Raw genomic sequence first — 26,258 nt, forward strand, 5'->3', positions numbered from 1 at the left:
AAAAACAAAAGAAAAGGTAAAATAAGACAATACAGCTCAGTTTAATTTCAAACGTTAATATATTTTCTATTTTATATTGAACATATGCATCTGTAACCCCTCATTTGCAGCAACTATCACATCCTCATAAAAGGGGCAAAATCTGTAAGATGCCTCTTAAAATAAATATTCTTTTTTATAAAATAATAAAACTTCAAATAAATATTCTTTACACTAAACAATATGTTGAAAAAATTAGAAAATAAAGGTTGGATTTTACTGTAACTGTACAATATACATGAAGTCCAAAGGGAAATCAGAGTCTTACAATAAAGGCTTTCTGTAAGGCAAAATACAATCTAAAAACATACTGATTGATTCACATTCTTCCGAATGTACAACATATTAGTATAATATTTTGTGACTGTGCCATATAGCATGGCACAACTTGTTTTTCACAGTTGCAAATATTATTGTATATACAAAAATATAGCACATTATCTCTGGAGAAAACAATGGAAAAAAAAAGTCATTTGCTAATTTACAAATTTTGCAAGTACTATTCACAAACAAAAACTTTGCCTAGGAGTGTCTGTTGCTTTAGCTTATGCAACATGTAGGTCGCCAAGATCTGTATCCCCCACTCGGAGCTCCATTAGCTGAGTTCTAACAAGCATATCAGTTAAAATGGCACACGGACAAAAAGCATTTCACTGCAAACAGCAAAGGATATTCCAACCCTCTATGAACAGTGCCAAGATTATAACTGTTGAGCTGGTTGCATATGTGTGTGTTAAAAAACAAAAACAAAAAAAAAAGGGAACCATCCTTATTACTGCAATATTCCTGATTAAGGATGCTATGTCGGTTTCTCAAAGTTCCTGGGTGGGACAGTGGGAACTCTGCAGCAAACTGTGTTTGAATTTTTACAGCGGCATCCAGGCCTGTTCACCCGGTCATAACACCCCTGGCACAATTTAAGGCAACCCTTGGCTGGCAGGTAACACCATAAGCAAGGCAAAAAGAGGGACATGACACCCATGGCCGACCAACGGGTACAACAGTGAGACTGGCTGCAAGAACACGGGTTGTCGGCACAGTTGTCCTCGTCATCGTTAGAACAGTGATAGAACAGACCTTTGACACAGCACACGCAGGTCCCATAGTCAATGACGTTCTGGGCTGAGCAAAGGCACTGCTTGTCGCAGATCCAGTCTGATGGCAGAGGCCTCGGGTAGGTGCACTCCTTACACTTGCACTTGCCGCAGTCCTCACACCTGTAGGCGTGCAGCCCCAAATCCTCCTTGCTCAGTGGCTTAAGCTCACCTGGCTTGAGCTCAGATTTGGGCTGCACCCGGATTATCCCGTCAGCCACGGGCCCCGAGGAGAAGGATGATCCCAACAGCCTCTGTTCCGAGGAATTGCTGCTGGTACTTGTCCTCGTACTGCTCCGAGACCCCGAGCTGACAGTGCTGATGGACCTGGACAGGGAGGCCCTCACAGAAACGTGGGCCTGCGAGTGCTGGAGCCGGGGAGGCTGGCGGTGCTCGGGCAGACCGTTGAGTCTCTCGTGTTTGTGCTGAGCAGAGGGGCGAGGGGCAGGCTTGAGCCCGGGTCTGGGGACCACAGTGGGTCCCTCTGTGTACTCATTGGTGTTTCGGATGGCTCTGATCTGATCCAGAGACAGCACGTGTACCTGCTGGGTGAGGGCATCTCTGGGGTCGGGCTCCCCACGCTGCCTGCCACCGTCACGGGGTGCCTGCAGCAAGGGCTGCGACCCGCTGCCACTCTGAGCTCTGGCCTCCATCAGGTCTTGGAAGTGTGGTCACTCCAGCAGGCTTAGAACACATCTGAATTCCTGTGGGAGCCAAGAGGAAAGAGAGGGTTTACACTCCGGGATACTTCCCACTCTCCACCCACCTGACTTAACTCTTCACTCCCCACTTCCCCTAGAGAAACAGCATTGGAATGGAGCAGCTGTCTAGGGCAGGTATTGGGATCGCCATCTGAACCCAAAAGAAAAAATATGGCCAGGTGCTGACAATTCTTTATTCTAATGATATGCAGTGACACAAAGCAGTGACCTTTGTTTCAATCATATAAGCAACTTACTCAGTTCAGGTTCCATGGAAAAATTGTGGCAAAGTAATGTTGGAATACAACATTGATACTGACATTTTCAAAAGCTGAATAACACCTTTTCAAATTCTGAAATAAGCTTACATTTAACATGGTCACTTCTGCCTTAAGCAGCAATAAACACAGCCAAGAAATTCTTGGTTCTTTTACATCAAACACCGAGAACTACGGTTTATCTAACTTTATAAAATGCCATAGGATGACTACGATATGCAAAAAAGTAAATACCCCTCCAAGGGATAGTTACACATTTTATACAATAATCAAGCACTATCATTAACTATAGAGTAACACAAAGTTTAGAACTAAAAACCTATCAATTCAAATCCTGCTAAGTGCCAGGAACACAATAAAGCAAATTTACATCATGAGCAACAAAAAGACAGGAACTTATTTTCAACTTCCCAACAACTTGTGACTCACATATTTTACAACCTGATAGATAGCCTAGGAGAACATCTTAAATTATGTAACTAAAAGACTGTTCTCCCTGTTTTAGATATGAATTATGTCCAAATCTCAACTGCTCTGCCCATTTCCAAAAACCTAGTGAGAACATAAACCGATTGGTGATAACAAGAAGTGTTCTAAAAACTCAAATGTCACGTCTCAGATCTATCATCCTGACAAGTAACCCCTTAAATGACCCTCCCTCTATAAATTTCAAAACTACCATCCTCTTTGCCAAGTCTGCAAAAGTGGACTTTCACCCAGTGTCTGCTTTTTAGAAAAAGAGACACAGGCAGGTGACACACACCTTCCACTTTGGAAAAAAAGCTGGCAACTGGATCTCAGTTCCAACAGAAAGGCAGACAAGACAGCGTTGCTCTTTGCTTTTACTCCGGCTACAGGCTCTATCTGCGCCCCAACACCGTCCCCAGCAGGTGGGTCACATTCGGAGCCCCGGGGCTAAGCTGCCCACCCCACCCCCCCGCGCCTCGGAAGGGGAGTGCCCTGAAATGCTAGGGCACGCTTCCCCCTCCTTTCCTCCGCTGCCAGAATCTCCCCCACCCCAGAGAACTGCCTGGCAGCTTTATGTGGGAGCCGCTCCACCCTCCGGCGGAGGTCACGCAGCCCATGGCAGGACGTTCCCTCCAAAGCCCTCGACCTTCGGGCACCGGTTTCCAGACCCGCACTGCGAGGTAGAAAGCCGTGCCTTGGACACACAGCCAGGATACCGAGGTCTAATCCTAGCACCACGGGCGACTCTACCTGCGCTGACCGAAGGGGCAGTGCCTGCAATCTGCATATACCCATGTATTAAAAATATACACACATAGTCACATATGAATATGTTTCTTAGAGTCAAAGAAAAATTGCTTTAAAAAAGAAGACATTTTCCAGGAACCCACTGCACCCCCCCACCCCCGGGCATGCAAGACCCAGATCCCTAGGCTGGAAACTTTCCGCGCAGATTTGTTTGAGGGGGAAAGTAGCATCTTTGGGGATATTTACCAAACTGATTTTCCTGATCCCTGGCCTCCTTCACAGACCCCCGCCTCCCTCACCGCCCCCCGCTTTTGAAAGAGCTTTGAAACCCCCATTAAGAACAGTGTGTGATTAGATTTAGGATTAGGGAGAAAAGACTTCAGCACAAGGGTGGGGCGAGCCGACACAGTGACCGCTTTGTAAAAACGCACAAGATTCCAAATTAAAAAATAGCAGCAACAACAAAGTTGATCAACTCATCAAAGGAAAGGGGAAAAAAAATAGCTAGCCTCTTTTAATACCTCTTTTCAGGGAATGGAAAACGCTCGCGACTGTTTTAGGACTTTCTTCCTCTGCTGGGTCAGCCCAATCTTCCAAAAATAAAAAAAGCGTGACCCAGGCAGACCACGGCGAACGGAAAAAAGAGAGAGCTGCACTTCCGAACCGCAGAGACGCGGCGCCACGCTGGGCGACGCTCCCACCCGCCCTCTGCTCGCCTCTGTCCACACCGCGCAGAGAACCCCCTCCCAACCCGGCACCCTGTCCCTTTTTCACCCGCGGGGTCTCGCTGCCCCCGTGAGGCGAGCCCTCGGTCCCGCCGGCGTCCCTGCCCTGAGACAGCCTCTCCCAGGACTCGCTTTCCCCGAAGAGGAACAGGTTAGAAATGCGGGCGCCTGCAACAGCGACCTGGAAAACACAAAGTGCTTTCCCTCTCCCTCCCGCTCTCAGCGCCCAATTCGCGGCCAGTGCACCGCCCGGAGCCGACTCCCGGCGAGCAGTCGGCCACCCCAACCCCCCCAGGGCGCGGGCGCTTAGGGCGGTGGGTCCAGGGACCCCGTGCCAGCCGCGCACTGCAGCCCCCGCCGGGGCAGGCCGAGCCCCAGGCGAGCCAGATCAGCGGGCAGCTCCGGGGATCCCTGCGGGGAACCTGTGGAGTTAGAAAAAGGGAGGCCGGAGGAGAGACAGACCCCACTCCTGGTCCGGCTGCACCTACTCCATGTTGCCCACAATGCGCCGGCCACGGCGCCAGGAGGGGAAGAGCCAGCCAAACGCGCCTCACCGTGATCTCGGCTTTGCACCAACCCCTCTCCGTTGGATTCTCTTCTTCCTGCGATGTGCAAATAAATCCAGCCCCGATGCAAACTTTTTCCCCTTTCCTTCCAAACTCTGCTTCCGTCCAACTTCCGAGCAACCGGCGGGACAAGAAAAGGAGAGGAAATCCGGAGCCAAGTCCCCAGCCGATGAACACTGCGGGGTTCGGGGCTGGAGGCGACCCCCCTTCTGGAAGCGCACGCGGAGTATTTCCTCTTTTTTTCTCAATGAACTGGAGGCCGAAGCGCCAACGGCTTGTCTTTTCCTGGCAGATGAACGAATGAGAAAAGAGGCCTTACAGAGAACCTAAAGCCAGATGGTCAAGTCCTGCAGCCGCGTCCGCGTCGGAGCGGAGGCGGCGCGGGGACGCGGGGCGGCGGGCCGGGCCGGGCGGGCGCGGGGGCCTGGGCGCTGCGCGCTCCGCCGGCCCCTCTCCTCCGCTCGCGCTGCGGCGCGCAGCTCTCGGCAGTGCAGACTGGGCGTTGTGGAGGCGCGGCGGCGAGGCCGAGGCGGGGTGGTGGGTGCGAAGGAGGAGGAGGAGAAGGAGGAGGAGGAGGAGGCGGAGGGTCTGGGGCCTGACCGGGGGGGCTCGTTGTTGGCCTGCGCCCTAGCCTTTCCGGAGGAGGCAGGGAGCTCTGCGGCGGCCGCGGCAGCAGTAAATGGCGTCATGTGGATCCGAGGCGGAACAGAGCAGTTGTTGTCCCAGAGGATATATCGCATCCGGTCCCAGCTCATTGGCTCCGCGGGGCTACATTCACTCACACTCCAGCGCCCGCCAGCGCTCCGAGCCGCTGGAGGCATTCAAAAGGGCAACCACGCCGCCCCGCGCGTCCCCAGGCCGGTCCTACCGCCCCGGCGCCGTCACGCGGGGTGCCCGCGGGGCCGGGCTGGGCACGGCGGGGTCAGTTTATCTAGTTTCAAGGAAACACTGACCTTAAGGTTTCCCCAGAGGCCACGAGGACGAGCCGTGGCTCCCGCTGATTTGGGGAACTTTCTCCCCGCCACTAGGAAAAGGGAATGAACCTTAAAAACGAATCCGGGCCAGGCAGCGTTAGCATTAAAAACAGCAAGTTGCAGGTTTTGCGACTTTATGCGGAATCCATTGCAAGCCCACCTCTCCCCTTTTCTGTTCCCCCTCGAGGGGGCGACGGGGAGAGAAGAAGGGGGAGGGGAAGGGGAGAGGGAAGTGAGGTGGGAGGGCTATTGGTTTATTCTTTGTCTACTGGATTAACCCGATTATACACCAGGCACCAGCACAAACCGCCTCCCCCACCTCAGAGCCGCGTACGGGAGGAACGGAATGCAGATTCGTGTTTCAAGTACCTTCTGCTCTTGCCGGGATTTGCTTTTGATTACGTCGATTTGTAGTTTTTCGTTTAACATTAGACTTTATTTTTGAAGAGGGAGCGAGCTACGGATGGAGGCTTTTTTGAAGCTCTTCCTTACTGTTTTGTTTGACGCTATAGCCGAAGGAAATGCTACAATCTAGGCCTCTTTACAATTAGTTTATTCAGTCATACACACAGACGCGATTACTAAGGGCGACATCGCTGGCTTCTGAAATGGGAGGGGGGCCCGCTGTTTTACTGCATCTTTCCTCCTCCACTTAACCAAGAAGAGTCATCCTTCATTGCCAACTCTCCTTGTCACGTAGATCATTTCTCGAAGAAGATCCTATTGTCCTTTTTGAAGGTGGTCTGTACTTTCCTACTTAAAAAATAGATTATAATACAAAGAGAGAAAATGCATACATCAGCACTGTGCCGACTGCCGTTCATTTACTAAGAAAGGTTGCACGTGGGAGCACCAGTGGGGAGTTAACACCCCCCCTCCTCGACCCACTCCTACTACTGCCGTTCATTTACTAAGAAACGTTGCACGTGGGAGCATCAGTGGGGAGTTAACACCCCTCCCTCCCCGACCCACTCCTAATACTGGATTCTAATGATTTACAGAAAGGTTTTACTTTACAGGGAAGTACGGTCAAAGCTCCCGAAGAGCACCTGCGAGGGTTAGAGTTCTTGAAACACTGCTAGGAAAACGTGGTGCTAGATTCCCCGGGTCCGGCTCCATCCCACATCCGTTTACAGCTACCCTGGCACTCGCTGCCTTCTCCCAGGCTCTCGTTCTAGAACGTCCCGGCGCGTTCCCGGCCGCGCTATGCTCTCGGCCTGCCTTCTCCATGTTTCTCCAGCGCTCTCCCTCGTCAACCGGGGTTTGGAACCAGAGGTGGCAAGGGAAGTGGCACGCGTTATTTCCGGGCGCTGGCCTACGTCCCCCCCCCCCCCCGCCCCACGCCACCCCTCCGGCGAGGGTGGACAGGGCTACATCCGCCTGCTCAGCGGCGCCCGAGGGGGCTGCAGACACTGGACGACCCGACCCGGGCTCCCCAGCCCGGGCCGCTCTCCCAACACTGGAGTCTTTCGAGCCTCGGAGGAGCGCAGGCGCCGCTGCGCTCCCAGCCCGTCCGGCCACCAGGGGGCGCCCGCCCGGCGCGGGGCTGGAGCTGCTTTCTTCCCCAGGACTGGACGAGGGCCGGCGGAGTTGCTTTCCAAGATGTACCCAGGGCCGGCTGTTTCCCAGTGAATAAAAAGACATTTATAATGTAAGTGCAACGGCAGGTGGCTTTCCTTACCATCTCCTCGACACATTCCGTTTGAATATGAGGTGAGGCACCCAGGGGCAGAGGAACCCCAGTTTTTAGTGAGCGGACGGAGTTGGAGGCCAAAGCCAGGGTGTGCAAGGCTGGCGGGAACACGCTGCCTGAGTCTGGCAGAACACGTGAAAGAAAACTTCTCTTGGCTTCCTCACACCCCTGCACCCAATGGCTGCTTTGTAAGGAGCCCTTGCGCCCATGCTCTTTTCCCAGCCCTGCAGGAACTCTGCGAATATGCGTTCTTCTGGATCAAAGCATAAAATGGAATTTAAATTAGGAGCTTCCGGCTGCCTAGAGCACCTTCTATTTGTATTGAGTCAATAGGGTAGAATCTAGGAATTTATACTTTATCTTTCCTGAGCCAGAAGGAATCCCCTGTAATCTAGCTCTTCCTCTACCCCCAAGCCTCCCGCTGGCAAGCTGGGAAAACATTTAACTTCTACCTTAAGCACGAGATAAAAACGAGAATCTGTTGGATTCTAATTTACTCCTTACTATTTGATTTATTATTACTCAACTCATTATTAATTTTTTGGACGTGGCGTATAAAGCGTTATGTTATGCCTCTAGAATTTACTTAGTTGTAGTTCCAAAGAGGAATCGTGTCCCTACGTATGCGTGCGCACGCATATATAATTAAGTGTTTGGTGCAGCTGTTGTAATGTGTCCCCAAATTGATTCTCGTGTTACATTCCAAAATTATAACTGAGGTTCATTTTGGAAGATACTTTAGAATTTTGAAAGAATGTTATGTAAAACTTCACAGTGAAGCTCATTTTTAATCTGGTTTTGGAGAGTTCTAGAGATGCAACCCTGATGTGTGAACACATGTTCCTGTTTATCTGATGCTGAAAAATACCAAATCCTTGGAAAAGTCTGCTGCACCAGTACTCGCCTCTAAGTTCTCAGGTGGCACCAAGTAACATGCCCTCTTACTCCTGGCCATTGAACAGGACCATGTGTGGTACATTTGGGATCTCATCTCTGCCTTGATTTAATTTTCTGTATTCACTTACTTGGATTTACTTCACTTTATAACTGTAATTATCCTCATTTTTTTTTTTAATTAAGGCAGTGTATAAACCTATGTGAATTTTGCCCCCTCCAGTCTTTGGTAGAAGGCGTCATTAGGGACAATCTGGAGGTGCTTCTTTACTAGTGGGTATGTTGGCCAAGTTAAATCAGATATTTTCAAGGTTGTATACATTCATCTAAACTTCTGACTTATGTTGTAGAAATGGGAGAGTGTACTTTTATACAACTCTAGATCCGTTTTGTGTGTGTGCATGTATGTGAGATTGACCAAACCACTTGGCCTTATTGTGTTCAGACCCCCTAGTTTTGATAATCTCACAGTGATGTGATATATTCTTGAGACAAAGAAGAATATTGATTAGTTGGTTGTTTTGTTAGTATTATAACCAAGACAACAACTTATTTATGTATTGATATTTAAAGATGGCCCAGAACACAACCTTGTAAACTCCTTCCAAGAGTAGCAATTTAGATCTTTCAACCATTATTACTACTCCTATCCCAGCTGCAATGGTAGACTTAATTTATGCATAGACTCTTCTGGGAGGGACCTTCCTAAATTAGAGGACTTTGCAGTAGTGGACCTTTTGATTGGCAGCCAGGACTATAGTCATTTTATTTTTTAAATTGCTTCGTATCTCCAAATTCGATAGTTATACTTCTTGGAGGGACTGGAAGAGGCTGCAACAGGAATTCAAAATAGACCACTTGAGGTCTTATCTACATCTCTTGGAAGACTGGGAACAGCTTTTCTCTGCATCTGACCTTCTTCGGTGATGTCTCTTATCCTTAACTAAACCAGGATAAAGATCTGGAGTTACCCCTGGGTAAGAGAAGTGGTTTGATAAGTTGGTCTTGAACCGAAGGCTCTGGTTGGTCTGGTCTTTCTCAGAGACCTTATATGCAACGTGGATCCACGTGGTGGTTAATCAGTCTTCTTGCTAGCTCCATGTACTTTATTGCTGCAATTTATGCCAAGTCGGATGTGGACTAAGTTCTATAACAAAGCAAAACAAAACTTCTCTGCCAGCTAACAAGATTTTTCTCATTATATTTCCAATATATTTATTCCTTGACCTTAAGGTCGAGCTTCTTCCTTTGTAGGACTGATGTGTGCAGAGAATCAGGTGAGACCACTGTGCTCTTGCTTTGCCTTTCCCCAAACAGCCCTAGCTTTACTAGTTTTATTCTGTGTGCTTTTAACATTTGATCTCCTTTGTTATGCAGTATTTGTAACCCAGATGCTAAATCCTCATAAAAGTGAAAATCGTAAATTGAAATGAATATTTGTATATCACTGGCCAAGCTTAGGAGAAGTAGCAAGATGTTAAGTCTCTGAATAACCTGGAGGTTTGAGGTTATACCTCCCATTATGGGGACATGGGATCGAAAGGGCATAGGAAGTTCAACCTGTTCTCCAAGAAAGATGTAGTCAGACAGATTCCACGATAGCCATTCTTATAACCCAGATGCCATAATATTCAGGCTGCCAGCCAGCCCTGAATTAAGCTCAGTTAACAGGTCAGGTCAAAAATGTTCAGTTTGGTAAATGGACTAGGGGTGCATACAGACTCAATTTGTTCTTCCTGTCCTGTTTCTTTGGACAGGGAGTGTTTTGAAGTTAGAGTGAATTGTGAATCATTTGAGAATCTTATGGGGTTATATAAAACATCTTTATATGAACGCCGTATTTGGTGAAACTCTTCCAAAGGCTAAACCTCTCTCAGGATCTGAGGGAGTCTATATCAGGATGGCCTTGGACTTCTTTGTTAGTGGGCTGGAACGGAAATAGATTCTTCACGTTCTCATTCTTAAAAAAAAGAAAATATTCACCCTGATCTCTGTAAACATTAGGCTCTCAATAATGCTTTTCACTGAATGAGTGAAATTAATGAATGTAATTAAAATAGGAAATACTTTTTCCTTAATTTTCTAAAATCAAATAGAGATTTTCTGGATTTTTTTTTTAATGACAGAATTTGAGTCATTCCGTTAGCCTGGAAGTTACTCTTCTGGTTTGTAAAATGATTAGGAAGTGACTGAAATAAGTTTGTTAAGGCTATGATTTTTAATCCCTGAAATATTAAATGTTATGAAGTTAAGAAAGAAATCCTCATGGAAATTTTACGTATGTAAAAGAAAAATCTCTAGGGAATGTCTATCTCAAGCAATATAATAAAGAAATTAACAAAAAGGCTAATCATGGGTGGCTAGAAAATATAGATAAAAAAGTAAACTCTTGTGAATGTTTTACTTTAAAAAGTGCAGTTGGCAAAAGTGTAAGTATAATAATAATTAAAATTAAGTACTAATCTGTAGTTTCAAATTAGCACTTTACCAACTTTCAGGAGAGCATTTTTAGGAGTTCCCCATGTGGCTTAGTGATAATGAGCTCTGCTAGTATCCATGAGGATTCAGATTAGATCCCTGACCTCGATCAGTGGGTTAAAGATCCAGTCATGATCTGTTGCCATGAGCTGTGGTATAGGTCAAAGATGCAGCTCAGATCTGTTGTTGCTGTGGCGTGGGCTGACAGCTACAGCTCTGATTCAACCCCTAGACTGGGAACTTCCATATGCTCCATGGTTGGCCCTAAAAAAAAAAAAAAAAAAATGCATTTTTAGAATAGTTCCAAGAAAGTCACCAAATACTGAACTATTTTTTTATTCTTTGTGAAAATCCCCTTTGCAATTTTGAGATGTATTCTTCTCACCCTGTTTGTCATGTAGAGACATACTTGCCTTATTCCCTAAGAGATGTTAAAATCATGCATGGGCAAAATTAGATTTTCTATATATATAAATTTTTTTAAGTTGTAACTCCTAAAAGAAAATGACACTAAAGTTTAAACTCTTAAATACCATAATAGGTTTTAGGGACTTTGGGAGTTGAAGAAATCTGGAATTGGGTTCAGTCTAGGCTATTTTGGGCAAGTCTGATCAGGATTCCCTGATGCTTAAACTCCCACCCTTGCCTTTTCAGTACTCCTGGGATAAAGATCCAAGTCTTTAACCCAGCTTCGAGGTCCTACAGTCCAGCCCTTTTCCCCCTCCCAGCCTTCTGTTTCAACAGCCCCTGCTTTCTGCCTTGCAGCTCTGACTACTTCCTTCTAGTTGCTCCCAAATGCTCCTCTCCGGGACCGGGCCTTTGTATATGCGATTTCCCCGTTCACTTTTCTGGCCTTCTGCTGTGTTAACTTCTACTTATCTTTCAAATCCCTGTTGTCTTTTTCTCAAGAACGCTTTTTCTGACCTTTTGACTAGGTCAAATCTCTCTTGTTCCTCTCCAGACCTTCTTTGCTGCAAACATACATGTAATTGAGTGACCATTTGCCGTATTCAAAGCTCCAGGAAGGCTAGAATCCAGGTCAGGTCTCACCTGCCATTTTATCTCCAGCACCAAAGATAACTACACTCATAAGTAACTCAAAGGTCTTTCTTTCTTTCTTTCTTTCTTTCTTTCTTTCTTTCTTTCTTTCTTTCTTTCTTTCTTTCTTTCTTTCTTTCTTTCTTTCTTTCTTTGTTTTCCTTTTGTCTTTTTGGGGCCGTACCTGCGGCTTACGGATGTTCCCAGGCTAGGGGTCTAATCAGAGCTACAGCTTCTGGCCTACGCCAGAGCCACAGCAATGCCAGATCTGAGCCACGTCTGCAACCTACACCACAGCTCATGGCAATGCTGGATCCTTAACCCACTGATCGAGGCCAGGGATCAAACCTGCAACCTCATGGTTCCTGGTTGGATTTGTTTCTGCTGCGCCACAACGGGAACTCCTCTTTCTTTCTTTCTTTTTTTCTTTTTTCTTTCTTTTTTTGGCTGCACCCACGGCATGTGGAAGTTCCTGGGCCAGGGGTTGAACCCATGCTGTATTTGCTTCCTGCGCCACAGCTGCTGCAATGCCAGATCCTTAATGCACTGCACCACAAGGGAACTGTTTCAAAAGTTTTTAAATCAGATGAATGAATGAATGAATGAATGAGGTAATTAACCTTAGTTCCCATCTGTAAAAGAGCTGCTGTTAGGATTGGATGCTATAAAGTATCTATAAAGCCTAGCATAGGGGAAGCTCTCAATAAGTAGCAGTGATAATTTCAGTTAAATTGGGCTTGGTAGTTTATTTGGTAAAATAAATTGTTTTGCCTCCATATTTTCCAAAAGTTTTAAAATTATATAGTAAGCATGATTTGATTTGTATATCTTATTTGTGCTTATGTAGCAATAAAAGTAGAGATTTAAAACACATTTCAGTGACCCCTGCTAACTATGTTCAGCTATTAATAGTATTTCTACAGAAATCTTCACCTTATATTGATTTTTGTTGTCATATGTGACCTTCTCAAAGTAGAGAGAGCACTTTAGGGGAGAAGGGACCTATTTACCTGCTGTGGTTGGTTCTGACTGGAATGTCTCCTCATTGAATTACTTGTTCAAGAAATCTAGAGGCTTGAGAAATATGAGTTCCTTCCTACTTGAGAAGGCTTCAACATTTGGGCTCTTATCCAACATTGAATTTTTAAGCACACATTTTTGGAATGGAAACTTGTGCCTGAAATGAAGCTCCATCCCCTGTTAGGAAGAGTTTGTACATTCACTTACGTTAAATGGGGTGTGGCTGAGGTATTTGTTGTACACCAGAAGGCTGTGATGTTTCATTGCTCGAAACTCTTTAGGTTCTTTTATGATCCTGTGAAGGTGAATGTGCAAAGACCCAGAATAATAATACAGAGAGTCTTGAATTATATAGCAAATCCTGTTTTCCAGCATTCGCGGGGGGGCGGGGGGTGGGGGGGACCTCATATCGCGTCCTCTCTCTTATTAAATACCAAATGGTCTCCTGGGGCAAAATTCCTGTCCTCATGGCATTGGTCTGATCTGGGACCTGCTGGCCCTATCACTTTGCTCAAATAGTTGAGATGAGGACTGGCTAGTTTCTGAGTGCAAGGAGCTGATGGTGTAAATGGGAGACTGAGAGAAATGGCCATGAAAATATTGGAAAGTCATTCAAGAGCACCTAGGAAGTCATTTTCACCTGGGTGCTGTTGATGCTTGAGGGTTTGTGAGTGCAACAGAGTTAAGGAGGCTCCTGCACAGCAGTGGTCTAGTTGTCTGATCTCTTTGGGCCTCAGTGTACAGGCAGTGCATTTTGGCAGTGCACATTTGGAGTGGTCTGTTAAGAAGCTAAAATTCTTTGAATGTATACTGAGAATGTGGGTGAAAAAGATCCTTAGGTCTCTAGTACTGTAACTTTATAATGGAATTCAGATAAGACTGTTCTAGGCAGAAGCTGAAATATTTGAACTTCCCTAAAGAATTCTGTAAGTGTTTTCATGACATCGTAGGAGCATTTCAAACTCAGTCAGGGCCAGGGTTCTGGCAACAGACAAATGAGTATCTTTCCATTATTTGAAATCCTTTTCTCACGAACTTCATACGATTTTTAAAATGGGTTGTTTTCATACCCCATGTTCCTAACTGCTTGTCAAGTTATTAGTGGATTGTGATACTTCTGAAATCTAAGATAAATACCACATGTCCTGGGCTCATGGAGCAAAGGGCATCTTCCTTGAGGAAGTCCTTAGTATCACAACTCAGCAGGGACTGTAGATCAGATCAGTTGGGACTGGGAGGGTTTTCTCTTGCTTTCAGTCTAAGAGCAGAGATTTTTACCAAAAATCTCTAGTACATTTTGATGGCTACATTCCATCAATTTGTATCAAGTACTTTATGCTCCAGAATTATCCAAAGATAAGATCATGCTACTTTTTTCCCTATTACAGCTTCCCAAATGACAAATGGGTTAATTTTATTTTATTGTTTCTGCACTAAATGTTCACTGTAAGAAAAAAAAAAAAAATCAAACAATTCAGAAAACTATAAAAAGTCCCACTCATGGATGATATTTGATGAATATTTATTTTAAAAATCTTTCTTTGCTAGTCATTCAATTTCCTGTTTTTGAGAGCTTGGGGGACCAGCTGTTTTGCTGGAATAAATAATGCTGTGATAAGCATTCATTTATTTTTTGTTTGTTTGTTTGTTTGTTTGTTTTGTGTGTTTTTAAGGCCACACCCATGGCACATGGAGGTTCCCAGGCTAGAATCAGAACTGTAGCTGCTGGCCACAGCCACAGCAATGTAGGATCCGAGCCATGTCTTTGACCTACACCACAGCTCATGGCAACACCCGATCCTTAACCCACTGAGTAAGGCCAGGGGTGGAACCTGCCTCCTCATGGATGCCAGTCAGATTGGTTTCCACTGAACCACAATGAGAACTCCCTGTGATAAGCACTCTTGTTCATATATATTTACGTGTTTGTCTTACTTTGTAAGGATACATTCATTGAAGTAGAATTTAACTCAAATTTATGCATAGTAAATTTTTTGATAATATTGCTAAAAAATACCCTAAAAGATTATTTCACTTTACATTCCTAATCTCATTTGGTGAGATGGACTGTTTTTCAGTAAGTCTTACCAATAGTAAGTTTTGTCAAAATTTAAAATTTCTGTTTATCTGATAAGTGAATCATGGTATCTCATTTCATTGTGTACTTCTCTGTTTACTTCTGAAGTTAAGCATATTTTCCAAGGCTTATCTTTTATTTATTCATTTCTTCACTTATTTATATTGAAGTATAGTTGACTTAATGTTGGTTAGTTTCTGATGTACAGTAAAATGATTCAGTTATACATATCAGAGAACATATATACATATTCTTTTTCATATTCTTTTCCATTATAGTTTATTACAGGATATTGCATATAGTTCCTCGTGCTATTAGTTAGGACCTTGCTGTTTATCTATTTTATGCCTAATAGTCTATACCTGCTAATCCGAAACTCCTAATTCATCCCGTCCCTCTTCCCCTTAGGAAACTATAAATTTCTTTTTATTTCTGTGAGTCTGCTTCTGTTTTGTAAATAAGTTATTTATATCATATTTCAGATTCCATGTGTGATACCATATGATATTTGTCTTTCTTTTCCTGACTTACTTCATTTAGTATGATAATCTCTAAGTCCATCCATGCTGCTGCAAATGGCATTATTTCATTCTTTTTTATGGTTGAGTGATATTCCATGGTATATGAATTTGTATACCTATTCTATTATATATGTGTGATGTGTGTGTGTGTGTGTGTGTGTGTGTGTGTGTGTATTTCACATCTTCTTTTTCCATCCATCCCTCAGAGGACATTAAGGTTGATTCCATGTCTTGGCTTTTGTAAATAGTGATACATATACCTTTTCAAAGCAGAGTTTTCTCCAATTATATACCAAGGAGTGGGACCACTGGATCATATGGTAACTCTATTTTTATTTTTTTAAGTTGCTTTGATGCTGTTTTCCACAGTGACTGCACCAGTTTACATTCCCACCAACAATGTAGGAGGGTTCCCTTTTCTCCACATCCCCATTATTGTTTGTAGACTTTTTCGTGTTGGCCATTCTTATTGGCATGAGGTGATTCCTCATTGTAGTTTCAATTTGCGTTTCTGTAATAATTAGTGAAGTTGAAAATCTAATGGCCATCTGTATGTCTTTGGTGAATTGTTTATTTAGGTCTAAAGCTCTAATTTTTAATTAAAACAATTTTTTTTTGTCTTTTTGCCTTTTCTAGGGCCGCTTCCCGCAGCATATGGAGGTTCCCAGGCTAGGGGTCGAATCGCAGCTGTAGTGGTCGGCCTATACCACAGCCACAGCATTGCCAGATCCAAGCTGAGCCGTGATCCTTAACCCACTGAGCGAGGCCAGGGATCAAACACGAAACCTCATGGTTCCTAGTCGGATTTGTTAACCACTGTGCCACAACGGGAACTCCTAAAGCCCTTTTTTTTTTTTTTTTTTTTTGCTTTTTGGTTATCTTGTTGTTGAGTTGTATGAGCTATTTGTCTATTTTGGAACTTAACTCATTTTCTGTCACATCATTGGAAAATATTTTCTCCCAGTCTGTAGGTTTATCTTTTCATTTTCTTAATGGTTTCCTTTGCTGTGCAAAAGCTTTAAAGTTTAATTAGGTCCCATTTGTTTACTTTTGCTTTTATTTCTATTGCCTTGGGAGAGTGACCTAATACATTTATTTGTAATAAATTTAAAATTTAACCTTGAGGGTCAAAATCATTGGGAATAACTTGATGCAAATAGTAAAGCCTCGTTGCTTCCTGGCATACTCACTGGGCCTCATTTGAAGGGTGGATAAGCTTGGATGGTGAGAGGATCCTGTGGAAAACTTTGATTCAAAGCATGAAAATTTTGACCCTCAATTAAGCTGGGGTTGCCAGACTTAACAAAGAAAAACACAGGACACTTAGTCACATTTACATTTCAGAGAAGCAACAAGTAGTTTTTTTATACATAGGTCTTGTATTTTATCTGGCGACGCCAAATTAAGCAAAGTGTAAATAACAATACAATAATATTTGAAGTAAAAGCTAGTCATTGGAAAATATACCACTACCTTACCTGTTGAGATCATTAGGATATTCAGAATAGTTTTTTTAGAAAAACTATATCACATCCTAAAGATGACCCACATTCCACCTTTATCTCCACAAAGGTTTTTGTTTGTTTGTTTTTTAACACATCATGTGTATGTACATAGCCAAGTGTGAACTGAACTTTACGCAAGACCGAACATAGAGTTAGCCACGGTCAACTAGAAAGTTGTAATTTTTTCAAATAGCAAGGGTTCTTGCTTTATTTTCTAAATCAGTGATTCTTAGGCATGGCCGCACATTAGCATTACTTGGGGAGATTTTTTAAAAAATAGATGATGCTCTCCTTCATAGAGTCTGTTTGAGGTTGGTTTGAGAGCGAGGCCTTATATAAATATCTCAGTTGCCCACTGCCTTCATTTCCTCACCCATAAAGTGGGGATAAAAATATTTCCTGTGTCCAGGCATCATGATTAAATGAATAATGCATGTGGAGTTTCAGAAAAGGTCTGACTTGCAATAACTATTTAGTAAATGAAAGTCATTATGTTATTACAGTGAAACCATAATAGAGATTCATAGCTTACTGAGAATGAGACTAGAAAGTGGAATTGATACCAAACAAAGCATGGATAGAGGAAAATGTTAAGCCAGGCTCACACCTGCATGCAAGAGCTGATTGTGGATGTTTCTTCTCACCCCCACATTTAGTGAAATCACATTTGAAAGTCAGTCATGGTAAGTTTATTTATAGCACAGACATCACCACATGTTGATGTCAGGGGTTTTTGTTTTTTGGTTTTTTTTTTTTTTTTTTTTTGGTCCTCATTGGGTTTTGAATCTAGAATCACCAGAGTATGCCTGTACTCTCAATCATCAGTTCCAAATCTTGCAGCAACTTATTTACTCCTGCTCTCAAAAACTCAAGGATTGCTTTGTTTTTTTGTTTTGTTTGCTTTTTAGGGCTGCACCCACGGCATATGTAGGTTCCCAGGCTAGGGGTCCAGTCAGAGCTACAGCTGCCGGCCTACACCAGAGCCACAGCAATGCAGGATCCAAGCCACGTCTGCGACCTAAACCACAGCTCACGGCAACATCAGATCCTTGACCCACTGAGTGAGGCCAGGGATTGAATCCGCATCCTCATGGATACTAGTCAGATTCTTTTCCATTGTGCCGTGACAGGAACTCCACAAATTTAGGGATTTGAACTCATAGAAAAAGAGAGTAGAATGGTGGTTGCCAGAGGCTGAGGTGGGGGAAATGGGAGATGTTGGTTGTAGAGTATGAACTTTCAGTTATAGAAGGAATAAGGATTCTGAGGATTTGATTACATCAGGGTGACTATAGTTAATAATACTGTATTGTATACTTGAAATTTGCTGAGAGTAGATCTTAAGCGTTCTCATCAAGAAAAAAAAAAGTAAAAGAGAAAGTAACTATATGAGGTAATAGATGAGTTAATTAACTTGGTTGTGGGAATGATTTCATGATATATATGTGTGTCAAATTATCATGTTGTACACTTTAAATGTATTACAATTTTATTTCTAAATTATACCCCAATAAAGCTGGAAAAAACTAATTAAGAATTTGTGGGGATATAGCCAGGGATTAGATCTGAGCTGCAGTTGTGACCTATGCTGTAGCTACGGCAATGTGGGATCTTTAACCCATTGTCCTGGTCCGGGGATCAAACCTACGTCCTCCTGGCACTGCAGAGATGCTGCCAATCCCATTGAGCTACAGCGGGAACACTTAAATTCATGTACATTCTTAAAACACAAGGCCAAAATAATGATGATGATGATGATAAAATCCCCCTGAGGTCTACGTTCAGGTTAGTTTTGGAAATGCTCCAAGAGTGTGTTCATTCTCCTTTGCCTTTGTTGGGGACTCAGGTGGAAACAGATGGGAAGTACTGGAGAGTCTCCGCACCTCAGTTTTCCCATTGGTCAGAAGAGGATGGTTGTCAGAGTGATATGAGATAATGGATTTTAATGACACAATGATGGTAGTTAGTGCCTCAATTTTAAGGAATGTTTGTTGAATCAGTTTGTGACTTAGGACTTAGAGCTAAGTAGACCCCTGGCCCAGAATCTGAACTTCGACCTTGGACCTCAGTATCTCTAAGTGCTTCCTAAGGCCACGAGGGCTAGTAGACTCAACAGAGATAGAACTAGAATCCTACTGCCTGCTAATTTATTTTTGCTGAATTCTTCCGAAATTAGTATGTGTTAACTTTTACTTGACATGCTTTAGCAAAAAGACATAGTAAACATTTTCTAATAATGATTGAAACATTCTTCATGTATGGAGTTACATTGTTTTTTTTTAAAGCAGCTTGTATCATTCTGTATTATATTAAAATGTGCAACATTGTTATTCTGGATTATTTTCTATACTCTAATGTATAAAATTGTGCCTTAAGAAATTCAATGTGATACTTTTAATTTCTTAATTTAAAAAACCAGACTACAATTGTATTGTTTTAACAAGAGAATAAACATTTGTAATACTTATCTATATAGTTAAATTAGGCCAGAAATTGACATTTGTGCAATTTCTCCCCCTTGGAAGCAGCAGGTATATAAAATTATTATACATTGTGTTTACGCTGCATATACATAAAATTGACGAGAGACCTGAAAGTAAAGCAAGCTCTTTGGAACCTAGACTGGATTGCCAAGCTGAGTACCCCTGCAAAACAAACTCTCTTTGTCTGAACCTGTGAAAGGTACCAAAAGAGAGTGAGAACCAGTTTTACTTTTTTTTTTTAACTTTTTTTCTGTTTTTGTAGGAGAACCAGCAGTGGAAGAAAAGATCACTTCCTCTGTCGACCCTTTATGGGTTTCGGATTCTGTAAACTCTGCCATGTAACTTGATCCCAACGCTAATGAAATCCTGTTAGACTCTCCCTGCCCTCCTTCCCGCTTCCATCTTTCGGAGGGTCTCACCTTTTAAAACCTCGCTTTGGATTTGCAGACCTGTGTAATCCTCCTGCCATTGTTTGGCTTTTTACCCGGGCACTTTTCACCTACATCCTCTCTGCCCTCATTTGGCAGTCGGTTGGGCTTCTTCCTGCCTTGAATACCGCATTCCCGAGTTATTCAAGCTCAGTCATTAGCACCCTGTCCCCCTACGAAAATTATGAATGAAAAGCCTTGTTGTTCTTTACAAATAACTCAGGCTTCCTCAGTCAGTCAAATGCGAATGGAAGTGACTGCCGGACAAAGGGGCGGGATGATGGACAGTCCTCACAGCGAGTCATCAATGCGCACAGGAAGTTTTTCAAGCCACAGTCTAGGTGGAGAGGGCTGGGCGTTCCCGGAGGACGTGCCTACAGAAGGGGCGGCGGGGGGTGGGGTGCGTGCTCTTTGTGTGCGTTGGGATCTTACCGAAAAAACAAACGCGAGCACCAGAGAGAGCAATGCAGGCAGCCCCTCTTGCCCACGCCAGAACTTAAAACTCCGTCCGTGGAGACATCCACCTTGCAGGCACTCTGGTTGGCGCTGACACACACAGACAAAAGCGAAGGCACCGACCCTTTACTGGGTTTTGAATGCTGAACGGGGCCAAGAGTGGGTTACGGACTGGGAGCTGCAGGGCGTCCCGCTGGGAAGTTGCATTGTCCTGGGCCCCTTTTTCACAACAGGGGAAAAGGTAATTGACAGCCCGATTGTTTGGTCGGGACCCCTGCTGTTTTAAAATCCTGGAAGGCCCCAGTCACACGTTGTCAATAATAGCCGTTGGAGGTGCGGAGTGAAGGACTGTTCAGGAAACAGTTTGAGCCCTTCAAGTGGACAGGCCTCAGTGACTTTTCTTGCACTCTGGCTGCCACAAGCAGCTCATTCAAAAATAACCTTCAAGTAATAAATCAAACTTGTTTCCTGAACTATACAAGGAACAGCTGGTTATTTTTCCTCACTTTTTTTTTTTTTTTTTTCAAAGAAAGGGGGAAAAAAAAGAGAGGAGATTTTTTACTACAGGAAATCAAGCATGTCAAAATTTGGCAAAGCAATTTGGATGATTTAGCAGCTAAACACTTCTCTTTTTAATGTTATGCTTTCATCGGTCTTTTGATTTCAGCTTTTCATTTTTGCATTCTGTTTGCTGCAGTGACTGTCCCTTGTCTGTGCTCTCCTCCCCTTTGAAAGGAAAACGGGTTTAGTGGCGTGTCATTAGAAGAGCTTTGGTGTAATTTCTCATGTCTTGGTGCAGGGGCTCAGCTTATTACACAGCTAAAGTGTGTTCTCTTCCACAGAGAGAGTTTAGATTTAGACCTATAGCTCCATGTATCTGCTCCTCGTGAGAGCTATATATTTTGGCATTCTGATGACAAGGCAGTTTTTCTTCAGTCTGCTGATTTAGGAACCCCAAGCTAGTGCATGTGTCATAACTGAAGTAGTCTGGTATTTTAAAGAAGTTTATTTTGGGCTTTTGGGTTTTTTTTTAAATGCCTTTTTTTGCGCCTGTCTTTGTGTTCTCTTTGTGTGTGTCTTTTCCTCCTTGAATATTCTGGAAAAATCTGCCAACCTCTGATTGACCTTACCAATAATTAAAAATATAAGTATAAATAAATAACACAAAACAATTCCCTTCTATGATGATGGCTGTTGATTTTTATAGATGCTTGGTATTTCAAACAGAAATCCATTCTAAATGAAAATTGTTTTGCGATCTCTCAGTGTGTACCTTAGAGATTAGCTTTTCACAACTTGTGGACACTTAGAATTTTAAAAAATCTGTATTTGAAGGTCTGTCAGATTTTAATGAAGGTCTCTTTCAATCAATTTAAGTATAATTAAACAGTAATGTTAAGATTAGATATTAAGATTAGGTAAAACATCTTTTTTGTTACAGGATATTTTGACGACTCTATAGTCAATGAAAAAAGATGTTGATTATAATTTAGCATTATATGAGAAGTTATAAATTATGCTTTGGGATTTTAGTTGTATATGTACAATAAATTTATTTTTCTCCTTTATTTTGTTGACAAGATTATTCATTTGTAATAAAGCACTTGTAATGAAAGGTATGTTTATAGGAGGATAATAATGAAATTTAATTTATAGTAGAATTAGATCACTGTGGGCTTCTTTTCTATTTCTGTTCTTTTCTTTTCCTATTTCTTTTCCTTTGTAGTTGCAGTAAATGACAATGCCATAATAGCACAAAGAAACCCATCTTCGTGCTACACGATTAAACTTACACACTTTGTACATATACAGATATCTCCCCTGATACAAGTGTGAGTTCAGCAGTGGGTGTGGTTTCTATAGAAATGTTTCTTCCATATATGGCTGATATTCATACTGAACCTGTTTTTGATGTAACATTTCTTTACTTTCAGCATTAAAGCTTCGAACATGTGATACGTGACTGGATGGAGTTCCTGGAGAGCTGTATTAACATGTTTCAGAGTTGAATTCTGAGGTTAGTGCCATGTCAGAAAACAGGGTCCCTCAAGAATGTGCATAGTAATTATTTGTATAGTTCATAGCTATTGTAGCATATCCTTCGTAAGTGAATGATAAATATTGTATTTAAAACAACATAAGAGCCTCAATTCTGTAGAGGACTACGTTGCAGCCTTTTGTTGTGCTCTGAGATGCTCAGGAATTGATGTGTTAAGCGGACTTTGAACCTTCTGGTGTCCTCCGGCAGCCTCAGAACTCCTCCCCTTGGCCCTGTGGACTCTGGCCACAGTAGGGGCGAGATAGCGAGTATAGACTGAAAGTGCTCTGTGCAGACTTGCCTTCTGGCCTCCTGTTCAGCTGCCAGTCTCACAGCTTGCCCTGAGAATGGACTTCCTGTGCTGTCATTTACACTCAGTATCACACTAAGCACTCTTTGTCACTCAGCCTTTGAGACAGAAGGGGGTGAGATAACCAATCTAGACTGCTGGTGTTGACTTTGTGGATAAAGTAAAGGGCTAGCGTCAAGAACCCTGGGTCTTATCCTCACTTCGCAACTGCCTTTCCTATGACATTGAGCCAGGCTTTTGACCTCCCCATTCCTCAGTTTTCCCCTTCTATCAAATGAGTATGTGGTGTTGTCTCATGTTATCAGGAAGGCGTGGTTATTGAAAAATGTTCTAAATACTTGAAGCCCCCTAGCCAAAGGAAAAAAAAATCAGATAAAATGATGTCCTGTTTCTGCCTTTTGGGGGGGCGATAGAAAGGAAACCACAGCTGGTTCGTTATTCCCCACTCCCAGAAATAATTTGTTCTGTCATCCAGTAGGTAGGGCATTTTCCCTCCTACTCTTGTCAGTTTTTTTCCTCATCTTTGTCTTTGGCTCTTTTCTTCTCTCTCCCTCCCTCTCTCTTTCTGTCTGTCTCCTCCCTTCCCTCTGCCCCTGCAATGGCGACATGCTGTGAGATCAAGGTGCATAGAAAATAGAAAAGGTGAAGAATATCTCTGAAAGGCTTTGTCCAACGTGGGTGAGCAAGGACACTGAGAAAACAAGAAGGGTGTTTTGAGTTGACTCAATGGGCAGTGAGAGTAAGGCTGTGGAAGCTTTTGCAAATATATCGGGCTTAAAAAGGTAAACTTTCAGACACGGTAACCTGCTGGCAAGATGGGTCTCTGGTGCCTGGGACCGCTTATTTAGAGGATCTCTTTGGGAAGGGATGGAGTTGGAAGAGGGTTGGATCCTATAGTAAATTTCTCGGGGGTTGGGGGTGGGATGGGAAATAGGATGGAAGGCCTCTCCTGGCCAAAACCATGGCCACATCCTTTTTCTTTTTCACTTAAATTATGCAACTGAATAGAGCATAGCTTTGAGTGGAAAGGGATTTCATCCCTTACTTCAGCTAGAGTATATGAAATATTGTGAATTTTAAAGAGTGCATTTTAATACATTTCACTTTTTGAAAACCTGTAGTAGTTGAGTTTTTTTGCTATTATTTTCATTTTGTTTTGGGAAGAGATTGGTAATATAAATTACAAACCAGGTATTAATTCACTTAGTATTCCTCGGGCATTTTAGGAGGGGTGTTGTATATGCTAGTTTGCTTATTTGATTTTTCAGATCCACACATCCATTCCTGTGTGTTTAGATTTTTTTCCATTCAAAAGGTGGCAATAAAAGTTCCCATTTTGGCTTAGCGGTAACAAACGCAAATAGTATCCATGAATGCTTTATGCTATTTTGCTACCTAGAGATAGACTTTCTCAGTATCACCCCATTAAAAAGCAAACAAGTGAAAAACCTACTATGTGGAGGGCATATATGTTATGTGTATACATAATATATACACATAAGCATATAGTATATTAAAAATATAATATATAAATATATATTTTACCTGTTTTAATAAGAAGTATATGAAAACCTACATACCAATCTGTTTATAATATACAGGATCTGAAGGGGAAGCAGGAGTTTATTTCTAAGCTTTTTTCTGATTTGTTTCACTTTGTACAACAAATACATATTTTTAAATTAAAACATTAATAAAGAAAATATTTCAATACCTATTTACTGGAAACACTTAAAGAGAAAATTTTGTAGTCATAGGGAATATTTGTATCTTACAAGGTTTTTATCAATCTTGATAAAATGTCTAAACATCCATGAAGAAAAGACAATCCCTTTAGTTTTTGGAGCACACACATGACAAAGCAATGACTGGTGCTCCCTCTGCTGGTTTCCCTACAAAAATTAGCTGGCCACTTTGGGAGGATGAAAAGATAGCTACGAAAATCGTGACAAGACTTTGACCTTTAAAGAGCCTTTCCACATGCAAGTTTTATCCCTGATCGGCGGCAAGTGTCAGAGCAGTTTGTGAAAATGGGTTCTTTCCAGATATTAACTGTGGTACTGAGGCTAAACTAGATCATTATGATCTTTTTAAAAAATGAATTTCTCCTTTTTCGTATCACAAAGTAGGATATCAAACATAACTATTCTTAATGTATTGGGGATTTTTGAGTGGAGATTAATCTTATGTAACTAACTCTCAGTAACAGGATCTGGAAGTCAGTTGGCTATTTGAACATCTTCATACTAGTAAGCAAAACTGATGGGGAGTGATGTCATCACTGGATAATTACATTTAAAAAATTAGATACCTTGTTATATCCTCACTGTAATCTCTATATTCCTATATAAGATATTTGACAGTTTCTTGATTTAGTTAACACTGGTATCTAAACTATAAAGATTCTTAGAATTCACTGGAATCATCAGTTTTGTTTTTTTCCTGAGAATCCTGACTTTCTTGGATCAGGGTATGCTGAGCCGTACATACTATTCATTTATCAAATACTTGTATTAAATAATTCCTAAATCTTTATTATAGTCTGTATTATATGTAAGACAGTATTCTATGTCTTCAAGGTGTTTAACGTGAAGATTCTGTCTCTACATATTCGACTCTGTCTGCTAGCTTTTGCCTTTAGGTAGATGTCAGTGATGGTCTTAATTGATAAAATATATGAAACTACTTCCCTGAGGGGTATATGCATTTCATAGGGAGCCCTGAAGAATTTATAGGCTTTCAAAGAAAGCATTTTTCAGGGAAAGGGCTTTTGTAGGAAGATAAAGTAGACCGGAGATGGGGCACCTCTGGAGAATGGACGGGCCCACTGGAAAGGAGGAGAGAATTAAAAGAGCTCCAGGCAGTAGGCAGGAAAGAATGAGGGGGATGCTGTTCAGTCCAGAAGAATAGGAACTGTATTTCCTTGACGGAGAACTGCTCTCCTTCAAAAATTATCTTTGTGGAGGGTATTCATGGAATGGTGAAGGAGAAAGGAAATAATAGGGTAGAAACCCGGATCTCATAAATCAACCTTACCCATCGTTGATGAGCCAGATGCTGTAGTCCGATCATCCTAACACCCTGGGAAGTGCCAGGTAGAGATTGAGGCAAGTGCCAAAGTTAGAGAAGGGCAGCTTTAGGTAGCAGAGGTCCAGCCACAGCTACTGGAGTTTAGGTGTGGAATGTCTAGGCTCTGGAAGGAGCCGGGGATGTGTGTTGGGAATCTGGGTATACTGAGGATGCACATGTGCCAGGACTCCAGGTCTCCAGGCGGTGCATCAAAGCAAAGACAAGATTCAGTTCCCGCAGCTGGCTCGGCAGCTGGAAGGATCCCTGTTCTGCATCATGGGATAGGAGCAGTTAGGGTCAAGGCTGATTTGGTACTGACCCCAATATACTAGCAAATTCCTTCATCCTGAGTCTGGAGAGGCTTTGCACACGAGTGCAGTTTTGTTAAGACCTACAAGCCACACAGATAACGGCCCAAAGCAGGACTTTTAGGAGATGTTATTGGATGGGAGGTCATGCCCCTTGCATCTCAAACCATGATATATGGGCTAATGCCCACTTAACCTACTTATAAAGACACTCTGCGCTAGAGGTTGGGGATTAAAGAGACCAGAAAAACTTTTATATTTTCCATCAGTCCACATAATTGTCCTCTGATTTTTTATGTATTTGGTTTTAGTTCTGTCTCTTCTGATGATATATTTTAAGTTTCTTAA

General features: G+C 42.7%; 2 protein-coding genes, 1 long non-coding RNA gene and 1 pseudogene across 3 annotated transcripts in view; 2 read left to right on the forward strand and 2 right to left on the reverse strand.

The window, feature by feature from the left end:
• Nucleotides 1-40: 40 nt before the first annotated feature.
• On the reverse strand, nt 41-5,124 carry SPRY2 (sprouty RTK signaling antagonist 2). Its single transcript, XM_001927097.6, has 2 exons — nt 4,607-5,124; nt 41-1,837 (listed from the first exon to the last, which is right to left on the reverse strand). Exon 2 carries the CDS (start codon nt 1,784-1,786, stop codon nt 839-841), a length of 948 nt encoding a protein of 315 aa, XP_001927132.1. The 5' UTR covers nt 1,787-1,837; nt 4,607-5,124; the 3' UTR covers nt 41-838.
• On the forward strand, nt 4,556-5,699 carry LOC146398653 (uncharacterized; annotated as a pseudogene).
• A 428-nt stretch (nt 5,700-6,127) lies between these two features.
• Nucleotides 6,128-7,406, reverse strand: LOC146398654 (uncharacterized). Its single transcript, XR_014819686.1, has 2 exons — nt 7,274-7,406; nt 6,128-6,345 (listed from the first exon to the last, which is right to left on the reverse strand). It is a non-coding gene; the product is annotated as an uncharacterized LOC146398654 (long non-coding RNA).
• The window catches only part of LOC106505319 (uncharacterized), a 354,150-nt gene continuing 334,563 nt past the window's right edge, over nt 6,672-26,258 (forward strand). Inside the window, exons 1-2 of the mRNA XM_084982075.1 lie at nt 6,672-7,243; nt 22,120-22,202. Of these exons, the coding sequence (XP_084838201.1) occupies nt 6,821-7,228 (408 nt within the window). The 5' untranslated portion in view covers nt 6,672-6,820 and the 3' untranslated portion in view covers nt 7,229-7,243; nt 22,120-22,202. The remainder of the gene's footprint in view (nt 7,244-22,119; nt 22,203-26,258) is intronic.

The sequence above is a fragment of the Sus scrofa genome, chromosome 11 (assembly GCF_054392235.1).
Source record: "Sus scrofa isolate SSC_HxYL_T2T_F1_AM1 chromosome 11, Sscrofa_HxYL_maternal_Yorkshire_Landrace_v2.0, whole genome shotgun sequence".
Taxonomy (NCBI): Eukaryota; Metazoa; Chordata; class Mammalia; order Artiodactyla; family Suidae; genus Sus; species Sus scrofa.

Excerpts from the sequence above, each read along its gene's own strand:
- SPRY2 (XM_001927097.6), bottom strand. The coding sequence starts at position 1,786 with ATGGAGGCCAGAGCTCAGAGTGGCAGCGGGTCGCAGCCCTTGCTGCAG.